The sequence below is a fragment of the Photinus pyralis genome, unplaced genomic scaffold (assembly GCF_008802855.1).
Source record: "Photinus pyralis isolate 1611_PpyrPB1 unplaced genomic scaffold, Ppyr1.3 Ppyr1.4_LG1, whole genome shotgun sequence".
Classification (NCBI taxonomy): Eukaryota; Metazoa; Arthropoda; class Insecta; order Coleoptera; family Lampyridae; genus Photinus; species Photinus pyralis.
In genome coordinates, this window is record NW_022170249.1 from 22,454,690 (window position 1) to 22,474,044 (window position 19,355).

The window sequence follows — 19,355 nt, forward strand, 5'->3', positions numbered from 1 at the left end:
ATGAGGAATCCAGTGAAATATGATTAATTTCATCTATACGATATGACCAGATGAAGAGATGTGCATCGAATTGATCGTTGCCTCTAAAATGTTTTCTGCATGCATCAGTCACTCGTAGTAGCCATGTATTTTGAGAATTTCTGAGAAAAATGGGAAATTCTCGCTTCTACATTATCAATAGGACCCCCCCCCCCCACAAAGAAACAGCCAAACGTTGGATTTCCAATTTGTTTAGTAGAAGTCCAATAAGTAGACCTTTTTTGATAGAAAAAAGAACCTACTAAATTATTCCTATTAACATTACAAAATTGCTTCTGAATTTAAGATGGCAAAAATAAAAGCAACAAAAGAAGTCCGGTAAATTTAAATTAAAGATTTTAAGCGAAGGCCGTCTTGTTTATGTGAAACACGTTGACGAACAATGACTGGTCAACTGAAATCGCCTGATGCGTCAAATAATGCGTAAATTAGAATTATCAGTTGCGGCGGGACCGTCTTTGTGGTAATATCGCGATTCGCGGATGTTAAATTAAACTATTATTGTGCCCAGTGATGTGAATTGCGGCCCTACCAATGAAAAAGGTAGAGATTTTGACTTTTTGAAAATTCTAAGGAAATATTTGCCTTAATATTGTACCTAGTACAGCTGCATGCCAGGCCAAAACACCTAGAAATTCAAAATAGGCAGTGGACCTGGATTTTTTGCAATAGGCAGCTTGTACCTTGAATATGTTAAGGGGAGCCACTCTCATTAATTATTTCCTTAGATCTCTTAATCGTAAATTACTAAAAGGTCTCATCGAAAGGAATTGATTTCATAACTGTCTTCTGCGATTCCTTTTCGAGATCAATGGGGGACGGGGGACGGAAATTGGTTTACCTTTCACGGTACTCAAATTAAAGGTCTCAACGAAAGAACAGTTTTCCGCCCTTACTGCGTATTAAAATTGAGGAGGGAGGGAGACTGGATTTACGCTTCTCGATGAAAGCAATTAATTTCTACCAACCATAGTTATACTTATAATTCCTTATATCTCAAGAGCGTCCCCATTAATCATTTTGCAAGAAGGTTACCTTTTAACCCAACTTTTTATTATTTCGGAAAAAAAATGCGCTTTGCACAAGATTTATGCACAATTTATACTTGCTTTGATCCTTGTATGGAGAGAAATAAGGGTGGAAGAAAGCATTCCTGACCCGGATAATACACAAGAGTATACTACTTTTTGGTGCCTTATTAAATGCAATTACAGATTTTAGCTTTCATTATTGTTAACAAATACAAAGGAGTTAGGTATAGACAAAGCACCTTTCTTTTAAACCCCACGGTTACTCGTAATAATTACGCAACGGTATATTTCTCCCTCCTTTGAAACAATACGAGACTTTTAGCATGAACTTAAAGTGACTGACCCACGGTTAGCTCTTGATATAAGTTTACTGAAAATTTCTTCTTTTTTATTTTTTAAAATTGACCTGGCTTGGATGACTTTAAGAAATTCATGTCAACAAAGTCATGGGTACAGGGCTCAAAAGAAAAGCTGTGAAACATAAAAAATTTTTGAAAAATCTTGAATACCTTGAAAACCTTTTATACTGGGTATGGGAAATATGGTATCAAACGACGTAGATTTTCATGTAGATTTCGAAAATCAAATACAGAGTGTTCTATTTAAAATAAGAAAGTTACGACAACCGGAAGCGAAACGATCATGATAATATTTTCTCTCGACTGATCATGGTAGGTACGTAAATTTTCAGATTTAAATTATCCATCAGAGCCTGAATACTTTTAGGTTACGGTTTGCGTGAAACAGTATATTCGAATAATGCGCCATAGAAATCTAATGACGCAGAAAAGACTATAATTAAGTCCACCAATTACTTACGGATTTTTACAATTCCACTTCCCAACTACCTTTGAAAGGGTAATTATTTTTTTGACCTTTGTAAGGAAGAAACCCATCTTCTGTATAAATTATTTCCGGAAAGGTCATAATGAAGTTTTCGGAAAAACTATTGTATACAGCAATTTCTTTGATGGTGCGCAATTCTTCAAGTAATTTTAATGTGAAATCTATGAACCAAAGCATTAAATGAGGCATGTTTATGCTGTATGCAATATTTCACATCGTTTGTTATGTAGGTATGTCTTAGTGCTATTCTCCTCGCGGTAAACATGTACAGGGTGTAAATCGAAAAGTGGAACATAGGTATTTAACATGGGGAATTACTTTTCTTTGCGCAAACGTTTCCTAATTATTTTACGCAAAAATACTTCAAATAAAAGTTATAGAAATATAAATTCTGCATCCAAATCATGTGAAACGATTATTCTACCTCTTCCTGTACGCGAAAAAATTAATTATAAAAATTCTGTTTTCACGAGTTTTTAGTCTAAGTAGCCATGGACTATGATAAAAGAAAAACATAGTCCATGGCTAGGTACTTAGATTAAAAACTCGTGAAAACAGAATCTTTATAATTAATTTTTTCGCGTACAAGAAGAGGTAGAACAATCGCTTGACATGATTTAGATGCAGAATTTATATCTCTATAACTTTTATTTGAAGTATTTTTGTGTAAAATAATTAGGAAACGTTTCCCATGTTAAACGCATATGTTCTACTTTCCGATTTACACCCTGTACATTAAGTCTGTTTCAAATTAAGTCTGAACGATTGTTAACTTTGTTAGTTTATTTATTTATTTATATTTATTATTTTTATACGGAACACCATGTATATTTGTACATCATATGACAGTTTATTAAATTCTTTACAAAAGTTCTTAAACACTAAGGTCATAATACTTCAAATAATAAAAATTATTCAATTACTTTCATTTCGATCTAGATATCCATGAAAATAGTAAAATGTTTGTTGTAAAGTATCTTGACACCTAACATAATATGCTCTTTATCAGGGCCGTAGCCAGAGGTTTGTTGCTATCAGGGCTTTGATTGTTATAGCCAGGGCGAATTAAAAAAGCGGTGTTTACGGGGCGCTAACTAGGGGTTGGGAGGGGGGCAATTTTTTCAAAAGTTCAAGGTCAAGGTCATTGATTGATTATTTCATTGCTTTTAACAAATTATCAGGCAACAACACACAATGCAGCAGTATTAAATAGACATTTACATAATAGTCCGGAAAATGATACATTACTGGCGAGGAAATGTTGAAGTGTGTGGCCCCGAGTACTTTAATTTCCGAGTCAGGTAATGTCATTTTACTAACGAGTTTTGTATTAAAATTTTACCCGAAATTGTATTTTAATATAAAATTTCAATTTTTATATAGAACTTATGGTCAGAAAAAACTCGTGGTTGATCCATACTCTAAATGGGGTGATGAACCATACAGGAAATAAACAACTAAATTCCTCAAAACCTTCCCCATGGATATTTAATTATTTTATTATTATATTATTTAATTAAATTAAATATCCATGGGGAAGGTTTTGAGGAATTGAGTTGTTTATTTCCTGTATAGAACTTTTGATTAATGTCAATATGTCAGTGATGACAGGAGTAATTATAGACATTTAAAAATGTGACGGTGCCACCGGTAAAGTGACAGGTGCGGCCAGTAAAGTGACAAGCGGCAGGAAACGTCGTCTGCTGTGCCTCTGTCATGGAAACTCAAATTTCCTGACAGAAAGTAGGCATGAAAATGAAGGTTTCAGGACGAGTTTGGGTAAAGTGTATTATGGCTTGGGTTGGATATCATAAGGTTAAGATATTTTAACCGCTTATAGTGATCGGTTATAATTCCTTATACCTCAAGAGTGGATTGTGGGAGAAGGATACTTACAAAGACAAAATAAATGTTTTAAAGAAAATGCGCTTTATCTGCACAAGAGTATTGCACAATTTATCCTTGTTTAGAATTTCATCGCTATTCTCCTGCCAGGGCGAAAATTTTGCCTGCCAGGGCGGCGCCCTGATTCGCCCCCCTCTAGCTACGGCCCTGCTCTTTATGCGTCCTATACTGAAGAAAATGGAAACGTTTTCGAACATCTTTTAACATTTCACCTGTAATTCTTGTTTTGTTAACAACCTACCATAAGTCCTAGTTCCAGTTATTGTTTTAAATACTATTGTGTATTCTTATCATTTCCATAGACAACTAGATCAAAATGAAAATAATTGAAAGATCTGGGTCATTTCTATTTTGGTATGGTTCAATAAGAACTTTTGTAGGGAATTTAATAAGTAACAATATACAGGGTGTTCCACATAAAAGAAGTCACATGTGTTATTACCTGAAAAATGCGATGTTCTGTTTTTTTAATCACAGATTCAGTAGAAAAATACACAATTTTGATAATTTAACCGTTTTTCTAACTCTACAACTAAGAAAGTTAGCAATAATGCCGACTTAATTTGAACCAGATTGTATATCTAAGAGTCTTAAAACAATAGTATCGAGTAATTCCAGTCTACTGTTAGCTTCTTCTTCAAAGGTAAATTTCACTGAATTTAGTTTAGCAGCAAAGTTCTGAGGAAAGCAAACTTTCGCAACTTTCGGAAAATAGGCCAAATAGTGTTTTAAATGTATTCATTAAACCATTATATATAAATGTAGATCAGCTGTTATAACCCATTGTTGTCCCATGGTTTTATTTAAAGAATTTACCATTAATTTGGAAAAAAAGCTCATATACAGCTCGGTTAATTTTTATCAAATCGTTAGCTGTCGCATTCACCAATCTCTCACTAGAGGAAAATCACATTCTTCACCCTTTTTAGTGACGAAAGTAGTTGTTTCTAAAGTAGTTTCAGAAATAGTTTTTACATAAAAGTCAGGAAAATGATACATTATTGGCGAGGAAATATTGAAGTGCCAGGCCCCTAGTACTTTAATTCCCGAGTCAGGTAATGTAATTTTACTTACCCGAAATCGTATTTTACTATAAAATTTCAATTTTTATATAGAACTTTTGATTATCGTCAATGTCAGTGATGACACGAGTCATTATAGACATTTGGAAATGTCACAAATGCGGCCGGTAAATTGACGGTGCGGCCGGTAAAGTGACAGGTGCGGCCAGTAAAGTGACAAGCGGCAGGAAACGTTTTCTGCTCTGCCTCTGTCATGGAAACTAAAATTTCCTGACAGAAAGTAGGCATGAAAATGAAGGTTTCAGTACGATTTTGGGTAAAACCTATTTACACGGTTTGGAGTTTTTCATTCCAACCCTACTGCGTTTATTGAAGTTGTAAAACAGCTAATTTGGGTTAAGCCTTTAAGTGGTTTTTTATTAAACGTAAATGCCAAACGGACATAAACCGATAATTCGACAGAAAATTAAATTTAGAAACTGCGTGAAATAAGACGTCACGTAAATTAATCCCATCACTTCAATTCGTTACAGACTATGAAATCTGAAAAATATGACCGTGGAGCTTTCAGTACACTATTTCAAAACCTTCCTGGAACGGATAATCCGTTAGCCCTTCGAATCTACTAGTCTATTTAAAGCGACATGTCAACATTAAAAAAACAATATTTACATACATACTTCTAGATTAAATCTAAAATTATCTTCAATCAAATTCAAGACGTTTGTCACCTACTTTACAATCGTGACATCGCATTTCGTGCTAAAGTGTACTTAAGAACGATTGTGAAATCGTGCATGGCTTCAGAACGCGTTAATGTTTTAATAAAATAGTGTTTAATTGATTTTGATTGGTTGAGAAATTTATTTACTTGTATACCAGAATCCACAGGTCATCATTTTCAATAGCGCAATCAACCGAGGTTTTTTTTTGCAAGAAACCAGTAGAATTTTTCTTTAATTAATATTCGTTACGTCATAATCTTGAAATTATTATACTGCACGATATGTTAAGGTTTTTTTTTAGATAGGTACCCGAAATTATGTTAATACTGCAATGTGAATCGACTTTCTCAAAACTGCTAAGTATGAAATGTGGACCCTCTTTATTCTTTAATCTGTTAATTTTTAAACTAAAGATTAATTGTAGTGATATGCGTTTACCAGTCCAGTGTGAAATCCTACATTTGGATTAAGATTAATTGGACGTACCGTCCTAGAGTTGTCTTATTGGATGCATGTAAATATAAAGATAGTTGGTTATTTATTGTAGCCGATAGAAAGTGGTGTATCAGAAATTGTTACGGCAGATTCCTTCACGCACGATCCAGATAGAAGAATGGTTTATAATTGGGGAATCTGAATAAAACGTGTGACTAATTTTGTAACCTGTCTCATTCATTGCGACAATTTGTTCGAAGATATTGGGAGTATTGGGCTCAAGCAAGCGTTTATGCAAATTGCTTTCTCTAAATTAGATCTAGAAGATGCACCTAACTGTTTTTCAGATCAGGTTTTAGTGACGGCGGAATTAACTTTAGTGGATATGTACTGAATGGAGAGATTTACGGAAGTGGCTTTAGTCATATTTGTACAATCGTTCATTGAAACGTCACTTTTGATTAAAGAGCACACCTTAAAGCCTTTGTTGCCTGTTGAATTCCTATTCAACCTGCTGAAACAGAGTATTTACATTATACATTTAAATTATTACATTTGTAAAGTAATACATTTTGAAGGGCCTTGCATTTTTGCTGACCGATCTTCATTTTCGGCAACAGTTTCTTTAATCTTTTTTTATATTTGTGGTAAAATTTGGAAGTGTACGTTAACAGATGGCATGATCATAGTTATCAATATCATATTAAAATTCCTTTGATTTGGACTATTGCTTGAAAGCTTATAAAAAATGCCTCTACATGGCGGCACAAACTCAATTAAGTAAAAAATCACAGATTTCACACATTATATTAATTACAAAAGTCAATACCTAATAGACCAATTACCTTAAGGTTACAGTAATGGTAAAGTTTAAAGTTGAAAATTAAAAAATTGAAGAAGTCGAAGTGACATCACTAAAAAACCGGGGTTTAGAGCATGATGTAACTTCGACTTCTTCAATTTTTTTAATTTTCAACTTTAAACTTTACGAATACTTACCTTAAGATAATTGGTCCACTAACGATTGATCCCATTGTGTGATCAACGTCAAGATGGACCTCAACAATTATTAATTTATTTTGGGTTTATGTTACTTACTCGCAAATAAACATTGAGTCGGGATACCCCCATTTTCCGACACAACGGAATTTAATTAATTAATTAAAATTAAATAATTGTGGTGAAGATTGGGAGCCCTATTTTATAATTCGCTAACATAGGAGAATGAATCAAAATCAGTTTAAATTTTTTCTCTTAGTAACTTTTTAATCCAAACACGAATTCTGGGCGCAACGGAAGCCTAAATACGCAGAATGTTCTCCAATTTTCCTTGAGACTGTTTGACGTTATACTGTTTTTAAAACTGGAGTTAATTAACAAATACACACTGATTATGCTGGCAGCAAAAACCCGGATAAATTTTTACTGCTGGATAACACTGTGACCACGTCGAGAATTTAAAAGTGAATTAAATATTTTTTTATGGACCATATACTGGTCGTCTCGGTTGCTAAAACGCGAATTAAATTTCATACTTAATTAATAAGCAAACCACCTACAAAATGGCGAATTGTTAACGCAGACGGACATATGTAACCGATAATTCATTGCTTAAATCCCGCCCTACCAATCTAGGGCGATAAATCATTCTCACATATTTTTCAAATGCAGTTTCCACGCCGCTGCATGACACCACGCCGAGTTCGCAGTTGTAACCAAATATCCCTAATTAAAATAACCGAATATGATGCCCGGACATCTCGTTGCTTAGGTTTCCGAAATTAATTAAGATAACGATACTGCATTCAATTGAAAATACACACAAAGGACGTTCTCTTTATTTCCGTCACGGTGTACGAATACTATTCCACTTATCAAATCCTTTATTGTTAAATCGACTTTCTAAATTTCGACAAACTGTAAACTTTCTCTGGTATGTAATGTCTAATTATACTACCCTTAGAATTCTCACAATTTCTAAATTTTCAACGAAATTTCGACAAAAAATTTCAATGCAAATTTTGAGCTACCATTGCACTTCCTTTTAAAAACAAAAAATTACATCCGAAAGTTATTTTGTGTCAGCTATGGAAGGATTGCCTCTTCGGGAATATGCAAATGAGGTCTATCAACCACCAGTGCCATAATTCAGGGATCATTTTTGATTCGCGATCTTTCACCTATGGCACCTTACAAATCAAATTTTTGGCGTAACTACTATAAGCATAATTTTTAAGTAGAATGTGAATAAAAATCCGTAGTCTCCTGAAATAAAATTTGAACTTGGCGTTAGATAACAAAGATTTAACTTTCAGGCAGAGCTGGGCAGTATTCGATTTTGTAAATACTTTTAGGTATTCAAATCCTTTAAAGTATTCAAAAACTTTGTAATTAAATACTTTTATGGAGTAGTATTTGTATTTTTAACCCAATACTTTCACAAATATTTAGTATTCGAATACTTCGCAAAGTATTTGGATACTTTGAGAAGTATTCGAATACTTCGCATAGTATTTGAATACTTAACCTTCCTTTTTTACCAAAAATCCAAAACATTTCGTACTTTTTCGATTAGACTTCTCAATCAAAAGTTATAGACTAGAAACAAATTTCGAAAGAAAATTCAAAAGGCTGTAACTTTTGATCCAGTAGCCCAATCTTGGAACTGTTTGAAATTATGGATTCTACAGGCCACATTCTATAAGAAATCTTTTAAGCTTTTACTCCCCTTAAATTTGTATATAACAATAGAAATATCTCGAGAAATATAAAAAAAGTTAACCCCATACAAAGTATAACTTGATTTTTTAAGTAGTATTAAGACTTTTATCTAGTATACTATTTTAAATTTTTAATGTATTTGAGTGACAAGTATTTGAATACTTTTTACTGTATTCGAATACTTTTCAAAGTAAGTTAATGAAATACTTTTCAAAGTATTCGAATACATTCTAAAGTATTTGAATACTTTTCAATGTATCTGTATCTAGTATTCGCTTGTGCTGGACGTAAAAGTATTTAGTATTCAAATACCTTTGATTTGTGTAAAGTATTTACTATTTAGTATTCAAATACTTTTTGAAAGTATTCTGCCCACTCTGCTTTCAGGCTATTTTGATGCGTATTGTAACCCATCTTTTAATTTAACTTTGACTGAGAGGAAAACCCTCATATATTGTTAATTTAGACATAATTCCTGCAATACGGAACACACTGTACATAATGAAGACATTCCGAACTTTGTATCGTATGCAATTTTAATTATTGAAACTGTTTTCCGCTTGATTAATTACTATTTAAAATAAACACCTATTAAAGGTGATACTGAACTATCTTTTTCGTTATCAGTGGTAAAACAATGAAATTCTTTGTTACATTACGCGTATGTAGTGGAGGAATCAGATTAATACTCCAATGGAATGTCTAGTTTGATGCCATGCCTCATACGTGTCGCAGTCATCTGAAATTGAATCTAAAAAGTAACGAATACATCAAGTATAAGGGTGAGAAGTTTAAAGCAAAGTTTTGTTTAAAACAATTTAGAAAAACAGATATAACAGTGCAGACCAAGTGTAACACCCTTATAGTTAAAGCGGAGCGCTCAAGAAGAGACCGTCATGGTAATAATTGCCATTTTGATTTTTTTGTTCACTTTTTGTTTATGTAGGTAACATATCTGAATATTTCGTGAGATATATACAGTTTCCAGTACTTAATCCCTACTCTTTGAAACGTGCCAAAGCAGAACTGTGGTCGGACGGGGTGCTAACTGTAACCGCCCCTTTGAAGTAGTTCGAAGAAGGTGGCGGTCAGTGACACAAATGTACTTATTACGATTTTAGAATAAATTTATCGTACAAGACGTTTAATTTTTTACCTTCTTTTGTATCCAAGGTAAGTCATTGGATAAAACTATAGGTTGCATAGGTTCGCATATATGAAAGATAGGCGCGAACTGTGACCGAAAATATGGTTCCCCAATTACAATGGAGCTGGCTCAAAAAGGCATTATAGTATATTACATACCAAGAGATTAAAGTGTGGGTTTTAGTTTCGGGGTACAGTTTGTTACGAGAAGCGAAGATCTTTGTTCTTTAGAATGTCACAAAAAGTATTGCACTTAATCCTTCAGGAATTTTTCTTTCTTTAAATTGGCTAAAAAATGTTTAGAATAATAATACTGCCTACTCCTGGCAGAATATGAGGAGGGATAAGCAAACCGCAGAAGAAATTCTTTCCTTTGTGCAAGTATCGACACCATATCGAACCAAATAGGGAAAAATGTAGAATAAAGATCTAGCAGCGGCTTTTAATCGTCATTTTTCGCACGCTTAAAGTAAAAAATATAACAGTTCGGAAATTTTTGTATGCATGTTGGGTGGTGTTAAGGGTTTTTTTCTTAAGTAACTCTGCCTACTATTCTCCTCATCGTTTTAAGGATGAAGGACGGTAGACTGATAGGTCTCTACTTTCTTCCAGTCCTCGAGGAAATAGCTTAGAGAATATCTCCCCCTAAAAAGTCGCTTGAACTTCTCAGGTTGAGAAAGATTGTATACCTGATTGTAGAATGACTCGCCCCCGAAAATTCGCCCCTGAAAGATTCACCCCCATAGGATTCGCCCCATAAGATTTTTTTAACCCTCGGAAGTAACACGGACAGCAGTTCATACAACGAATTTTGTATTTTTTGTAATAAATGTGAATACCTACATAGAAGGGGTAAAATAATAACACTCAAATACCTGCCAAATAAAATATGAATAGGTAATTAATAATAATAATAATAATAATATTTATTGATGTTTTACACATGGTGTTTACACAAGTCATTTTAAGTATGCAATGTAAGGGACAAACGAATATAATAATTATACAAACTATTCCATTATATCACAACATTTATTCGTCAAAAATTCTTCTAGTGAATAGAAAGCCTTTTTTATTAGATATGATTTTTTGAGAGCGGTGGGCAACATATTAAAAAATGTTATGGCTAAAAAATTAGGGCCGTACTGACTTTTTTAAGACGTAAATAAGTAGGTACGTAATAATGCATATTTCGCGTATCGTAATTGTGAAAGTCCGAGTGGCATTTAAATTTTTGGCAATTACTTTTCATATAAATCATACAGGTATATAGTGAGGGTAAGGTTAATATTTCCAAATCTGTGAAGGCTTGCCTGCAATCAGTATGATAGTCTAGGTTAGCCAATATTCTAACCACTGTTCTTTGTATTTTAAAGATTCTAGATACAGAGGAGCAGTGACCCCATATTAAAATACCATAGTTCATTATGGCATGGAATAATCCGAAGTACGCAGTGCGCGTAACTTCCGGAAAAACATGGTTTGTTAAATTACGAGTAAGAACACAGTTCTGTTCAGTTTTGAGGAGAGCTCGTCAATATGGCGTGTCCATGAAAGTGTGGAGTCCAGATAGACGCCTAGAAATTTCACCGGCGTTTGGTTAATTACATCAGTGTCCCTTCTCATCGTAAAAGTTAAAACTTCTGTTTTGTCTTCATTTAGAGGCAACTTGTTCAAGTGGAACCAAGACTTGGACTGCCCTTGAAGATCTATACTTCTTATATTTGTTATTTCTAGACTAGAACCAGAGCTTAGTATTGTAGTGTCATCGGCATATAATATGAAATGACCATTCAATGTAGAAGGCAAGTCATTTATATAAATTAAGAAAAGCACAGGCCCTAAAATGGAACCTTGTGGAACACCAGACTGTACACATATTTCTTTTGAGAATAAACCGTTATATCTAACAGTTTGAGAACGTTCTTCGAGATATGATTGCATGAGTTTAATGGAAATTTCATCAAAATTATATGCTTGCAACTTATTTAACAAGATCTTATGATTTACACAATCAAAGGTTTGCTTAAATCTAGAAAAGTTGCTGTTGTATAATTATTTTCATTAAATGTATTTAAGATTGTACTAGATAGATCTACAAGGGCGTCCGTCGTTGACTTTTTTGATCTAAAACCGTATTGTCCATTATTAAAAATTTTATTGACCTCAAAATAATTCAGTATGCGATTTTTTAAGATCTTTTCAAAAATTTTTGAAAAAATGGGAAGTATTGATATCGGCCTATAATTTGAAACATCCTCTTTATCACCCTTTTTAAACAAAGGTAAAATTATAGACCGTTTCAGTGCCTTTGGGAACGTCCCTTCCCTAAAACACTCATTAATGAACACTATTAGTGGTAATACAATTAAATCCCTTAGACATTTTACAATTTCTGCAGAAAGATCATATATGTCTCGACATTTACTATTAGATAAAGACGTAATGGCGTCTCTTACCTCAATGATGCTTACTTCGTGCAAAAAAAATTTTAAGTGGGGAGCCGGATTATTAATCCGACTAAATGAGCTCGTGCTTAATGTTGCAGAAGAAGTAGAATTAATTCTGTTGGTAATTTTTGCCGGAATTTCTTTAAAATATGTATTGAACTTTTCAGGTGTTAGGTTCGATAGACTTTCCTGACAATTAGTATTTCTATTTCAATAATCGACCACATGACCTTACTAGAATAATTAAGATAAGGTTGAATCAGGGGTTGAATAAAGTAAGGGAGATTTGCCAAACCAACCTATTACTTCCGAGGGTTAATAAATCTTATGGGTCGAATCCTACGGAGGCGAGTTTTCCGGGGCGAATCTTCCGGAGGTGAATTTGTTGGGGTCGAATTGACTTGGGGGTGAATTTACCGGGGCGAGTCTTCCGGGGCGAATGTACCGCATACCGCATAGGTACGTGTACATACGACGTAAATTATGCAATTTTAATCATTCAAAAAGAATATTTGGTCCATTGCAAAAGTACTTCCAATCATCCATTAAAAGACGTGTTCTGAATGAATTAAATGCACATAAACAGTCGTGCAAACAATTCTGTCTTGTCTCACCATGACATGACATGGTGAGTCGGAGTAAGTACTTAAATAATTGTGTGAATAATGAATAAATAATTAATATTAATTTGGTGTCGTTACAACAAGGGCGCTAAAACATTTTTATCTTCTGGGACACTGACAAAGCAACAGCCAGTAATTTATTTTAAGCCCAGTTAATCATCCCCATCAATTTCCTGCAACAGACGTAGTTGTTTAACGATAAAGAATTTGTTTTAAGGTAATAATTTAGTGAAGGTATGTGAAAGTTATCGGGGGGAAAAGGTGTAATAAACAATTTTTGTCAACCCGCGCCCGATAAGTCTCCGGAAATGCGCTCCCCCAAAGATTTATGTCTAGTAGTTGGAAATTATATGACGGCGATTTAGTGAAGGAGGACTTTTGATAAATAAGCGTTGATGTGCCGCGGACACCTATCATCTTGTTAAAAAGGTTGTAAAATAGACGCATAAAATGCCGGCCGTAAAATCGTAACACATGCTGCTTCAAGTCTCTGTTATAAATAATGCAATCAGGGAGATGAAAATCGCGGAATTAAAATGAAACCGCAAAAGCCACAGTAGCGCAAATTGCTGTCTGCGTTACTGGAATAAGATGGACAGCGTAACCTCAAAAAAGTCGCATGCGGTTTTCGCTATGTGCGGCGTCTTTTGATATATCTTTTATTAAAAGAGTTAATGCAACAATGCATATATCCTTTGATTACTTTGTGTTGCCGACCTTAGAGATTATAACGTTCAGTTACTGATAAAGTACATTTTTGTTTCTTTTAGTTGAGTGCCCATTTTTGCACAACCCCTAAAGCTTTACATGTCCAAATTGCAGTATGTTAAGGGTTGATAGACAAAAATAATGATAGTTTTAGTAAGGAGGAGAACAATGGCGATATTTAAATTTTTAATATTACTTTTATTTAATTCCGTTCCGAATAGGTAGATATAGGCATTGTTTAATTAAATACTACAATGGTATAGGTAATACAAGAAAATATGTTATGTACCTATGTAATGTAAAATGTATGGAACATCCAGTAGCTACACCCTTAAAAAGATATATTGTCTATAGTCTATATATGCAAATAAACCAATCATTGTTATCTTAAAATTGTTGAAGGAATTTTTATGGATTGGCAAATTAAAAAAGTTTCGTATTGCGAAGTGCGATTACTTTTTGTGGACTCCAAATATTCCTACATACGTAATTAATATGCGTTTTCCAAGTACGGGGGCTGTAAGTAAACAGCTATACCTAAACATTTTTAGGTGTGACTTTGATGAATGTTTCCTAAGTCACTTCTAAGTAACTAACACTATAATTAGATGTTTGTAACGTATATGACATTAGACGCACAAACTCAGTTCAATATTACTATTATACACGTGACTTATATTGTTTAAATATACGACAAACAGTAGCGGTCCTAAAGTACTTCCATGTGGAACACCCATAATCAAAAATTTTAATCCATACAAAATGTTTTCGTTACAGCTATAATTAGTTACATTTTTTGTTTATTTCAAATTAATACTGCCAAACAATTGCTAGCTAATTATTAATGCGAGCATCAAAATACGTAAGATACACGAATGTTGCTAATGTTTATGTCAGTCTTGATTAACTGCAGTATCTTTCGTATTTTTTATGCGAACCATTTCATGAGCCTTATTGTGTAGTGAATGTGGTTACTATAATACTATTCCTTGAAATGTTTTATATAAACCATACGAAATACACCGTTAAGTAATGAATTCTTTAGCGCATATTCTCAAATGGAAAAAGTAGCTATTGTGCACTTTGTCCGTTCGTTTCTCAAATTACTCTTTGCTGGGAATTTTGATAAATGATACTCTATGGTATCGGGTTTTTAGTCAAAAGTAGTCTTTTAAATCTTTAAACCTTCTAAATGTTAAAAAAAATGTGTACGTAGTTAAGTAGCTAGTTCATAAAACATAATGACCGATATTTTTGCATGCCATACTTGATATCTAAAACAAGTATAAATAAATAAATATAAATTGTGTACAACTCTTGTGCAGATAAAGCGCATTTTTTTGTAACCGAAATAGCTTTTGTTTTGACATCACCAATGGGTATCTTGCAGACGTCTCAATCGCCCTTTGTGAGTACCCTCTTCCTACAATCCGTTCTTGAGGTATAAGGGAATATACCCGATCACGATAAGAGGTCGAGGAGGAGGGTTGGGGTTGGTAGAAATTAATTCGTTGAGACCTTTCATTAGAGTACCTTGAAAGATAAAGGTTGTTCCACTCCCCCCCTCCCCCCTTCCCCCCTTCACCCCGTACTTTGATAAGAGGACAGAAAGAAGGGTAGTAATTGGTAGAAAACGGTTTCTTTCGTTGAGGCCTTTTGTTTAAATACAATGAAAAATAAAATTAATTTTTAACCCCCGCCCCTCAGGCCCCGTCGTTTAACTTGGCACCTCCAAAGGCATGCCTATGCAAAATCTGAGACCAATTGGTTGTCGTATGTAAAAGTTATTCACGTTTTACTTTCAAAAACAGTATCTCAGGAAATAATTCGTGGGGGGGGGGGGCCTTTTAGACAGCGAAATCTAATGGCCGTCTGGCACACCTTCAAGGTATAGGCTACCTACTGCAAAAAATTCCAGGACTCTAGAACCATTTCCCTAGAAGTAGTTCGAAACGGCAGAAGCGAGTCCGGACTGACCAGGGGACGGACGGAAGGACCGACGGACAAAACGCAAACAATAGCAAATTGGTTTTAAATTTTTAAAAAATGCGCTAAAAATAAATAGTTTGAGTATCCAACTAACAGCGCAACAACTAAATGCTTCGTTTGGGAAAGTTCCCAAAAGTTGGGGGTTAACATAGGCTTTTGGGTATGCGTTTTCCGATTTTGCAAGGATTTTCCAAAATTCTTGACGCTAACGGCACACTCCTACACAAAGTTGTGAAATAGACTCGATTTTGATCTGATATCTGATTAAAATAACGTATACAAAATTAGGTTTTTAAAAATTCGAAAAATAATTGCATTTAAGACCAAAATTGTGAATCACGCTGGCACAAATTAAGTGTAAGCCTACCACAGATTTTTTTATCATAACATATATCTAGGACTGCATTGAATATTTCATGGTTAGACCCTCCACTTTTTAAAAATTTTTTATGGCTTACCCGTAATGGCGCTAGCTTTAATTCAAGTGGCGCAATTGAGCTCATAACCAGATGTATCAAGTGGCACAAATACCGGTAGCAAAATGCGTTATGGGGGATTCCGTTCACTTGCCCCCCCCCCCAAATATATTTAAGGATATCCAAAAATCAATAATGGCGCAAAGATATCTTTTTACGGCGCATTTCAGCGCATACCTGAGAGTACAATTTCGTATGAAAAGATGTTAAAAAAAAAGTAAAAAATTTACTAGTTACAAGGGACAAAATACGTACTGGGGGGGGGGGCTACGTTCACTTGGCCCCCCCAAATGTTTTTTCGGATTTCTAAAAAACGATAATGGCGCAAGAGTTATTATCGGTGGCGCATATGAGCGCATAACGAGCGCATTCATTTCAAAATAATACGACTATCAAATCTCTCAGTGGGGGGGGGGGCAAGTTAACGGACCCGCATTTTGCGCTTTGGAAATATTACTACTTGTTGGTATTGGTATTTGGTATCAAAAACTGTGTTTCAAATGTTCAAAAACCTAAGTTTTAATTCATGTTCATGGATTGTTTTCTTTCTGCTCTAAACACGTTGAAATTCTTCGTGCATGGGCTTGTTTGAGAATGAGATTCTTTCTGGTTTCCAATTCGAACCCCACGTGCGGGGTAAAAACCTTTTAGAGTTTAATTCGTTCCTCCTATTAGGGTACCTTATCGAAATTCTTTGCCTCAATGAATAAAAGAGCAACAAAACAACAGTATTCATTTATTAATTAACGAAACGGTTCTTATTGTCTCACAAATTAGTTTTTGGAGACGAAGGAGCTTTGGTATCGTATTAACTAGTAACAGAAAATTGAAATCCTACAGCATTGTAACAAATATACACTATTACTTTCAGCGTCACATAAATTCAATAGCGGATTAGCTTTTTTGACTACGTCTATTCTACTGACCCATTCTTATTTGTAAACTGAATGCCATACAAAACAAGCTAATACCAGTACAAAGCTGTCACTGAAAGTTTAGACACCTGCTGGCTTCCAGTCTATTAAAAGGACATACCGTGGAGAATAATGCATAAATTTTACAATAAATCATTCTTTACCTCCGCGCATGTAATCGATCAAATTCTCAACATAACAACAGTTGTATTAACACCCAAATTATACATAATCACGATATTAAAACAAATAATAAGCAAAGATGGAAAATTGTTTTAAACGCTAACCATCGCCGTTCTTTGTTATTCAAATTAGGCGTCAAACACGTTACGTGTATCCTCAATTTTAAGCTATTTTATAGTACACTGCCTACTTTTTTCCTCCAACTCTTGCCTCATATACATTAATATACGTCTACAAGTCGGCATTATCGTCAAATTAATCCCATCCTTAATACGTTTTATCTCAAACATTTTCGTTAACTTTCTATTGTCCGTGGCCATTTCGAGTTATTAATAATTAAAGATCTCCGTGGGGTTTCCTGGCCTACACCGGCGTTGAAATCGCCGTATTTTCCTATTGACAAATAGAATCGCGGTAATTACAGCGTTCGTTTTTTTTGTTGTAGAAGCATGGGTTTGGCGCTGGGCGAGCTGTTACAAATGAGCGAGGCACCGCATTGTCATAAATTACCGGGCCTAAGTGCCGGACAAGGAAGGATTTGTCAACTCTATCAAGATCATATGTTAGCCGTTGCAAGTGGAGCACACCAGGCGCTACTCGAATGTAGGCATCAGTTTCAACATCGGCGATGGAATTGTTCTGTTTTAGATGAGCTTAATGTTTTTGGACCTGTGACCAGTATACGTAAGTTTCTATTATTCTTATGGTATGCATTTAGGTGGGTGGATTTGAAGATATTGAACGTTTAAAAAGTTACTTTAACGCTAGTGGCTTGGGAACAGATATAGATCCATGTATGGTGTTGAAGTCGAACAGTAAGTTATGATACTATCAAAGTTGCACGAAATGTATCAAATCGGAATCCTATTAGTGCTGTTTTGCATAGCGGTGGTAATTGTGCCCTTTTTGATTTTCCGAAAACTACACGCGTTTATCGTTCAAATACTTATGATTTCTTTACACTCATCACACGTCGTCTCAACAATTTAATTAATTATATCTAACTGGATTGACTGAACTGATTAGAGAATCCTTGATTACCTCGTGCAACCTCTTTTATGCACTTTCCCATTCTACTTATTTCTAGGTACCTACCTCCTTGTTATTGTTTTATCCAATGCAATAGTAAGACAATCGTCATTCCATTTAAAAGAACTAAGTTTTTAGTCTTTGAAATTTTTAAAATTTGGATAGGTAGGATTTCCATAGGTGCTAAAGAACTAATAGAAAGCCCTATTCTTTCTCTATGCACTGGTAGAAATAGGTTAACATAACTACAAACGTTTTCAAAGTTATCGACTGCATAGGCCATTTTTTCAAAATAACTTAAAAACCGTAAATGGTAGATATCGATATGTGAATATCAAAAGAACTGAAATTTCGCATAGAATCCAAAAAAAATAGGAATTTAAAATAACAAAGTTACTAGCTACTTCCGGTATTTCCGGAAGTGCGATCATTTTGAAAATATTTTACATTGATCCGCCATTCAGAAGAACTCCTAAGTACAAATGTTCAAAAACCTACCTATTTCTCTTTCCCAGAAACCTTTAACTAAAGCTCCTAAAAAACACCATGTATACTAACATTAGTGAATTATAAACTTATGCCTAATTAAATTCAAGAATTAATATTTACATCTGATTGTTTCTATGTTCTATTATTATTAACTTTATGAATTTTACCATTATGATCTACTATACTACACCTTTTTTAAGTGTATTTCAGAAACCATCAAATTAATTTCAGAAAATATTAAATGGTAATTCAGATTAGTCAATTGGATTTCAGAAAGTGTTAGTTGTAATTCAGAACACATCGCATGTAATTCAGAATCGTAATTTCATTTTCGGAAAGTGTAAACTGTAATTCGGAGAATATACGAGATTGATTCGAAGCTTGAATTTGGGGTTTCTGTAATGACTAAAGGTTCTATTGTATGTTTAATTACTTATTTTTTGTTACAACTTACACAGCTAGTAACTTGATTGACCATTTTTGACATGTTTTTCCAAAAAAATTTTTGTTTTAACTTGTTTAAAGTGCGTTTTACGCCAGTATGAGCTCCTATCAATGAATTGTGATATTGTTCAATTAATTCTGCTGTAAAATTAGTTTTCAATTCCTTGTGGTGGATTATAA

At 34.2% G+C, this 19,355-nt stretch overlaps 1 protein-coding gene and 1 long non-coding RNA gene across 2 annotated transcripts in view; one reads left to right on the forward strand and one right to left on the reverse strand.

Annotated features, from left to right (window-relative positions):
* The window catches only part of LOC116169877 (protein Wnt-5b-like), a gene marked incomplete in the record, with an annotated part of 302,692 nt that overhangs the window by 243,865 nt on the left and 39,472 nt on the right, over positions 1-19,355 (forward strand). Inside the window, 1 exon segment of the mRNA XM_031486062.1 lies at positions 17,659-17,897. Within this exon segment, the coding sequence (XP_031341922.1) occupies positions 17,659-17,897 (239 nt within the window).
* LOC116169926 overlaps positions 1-19,355 on the reverse strand; it is a 307,419-nt gene that overhangs the window by 194,941 nt on the left and 93,123 nt on the right. The window lies entirely within an intron of this gene.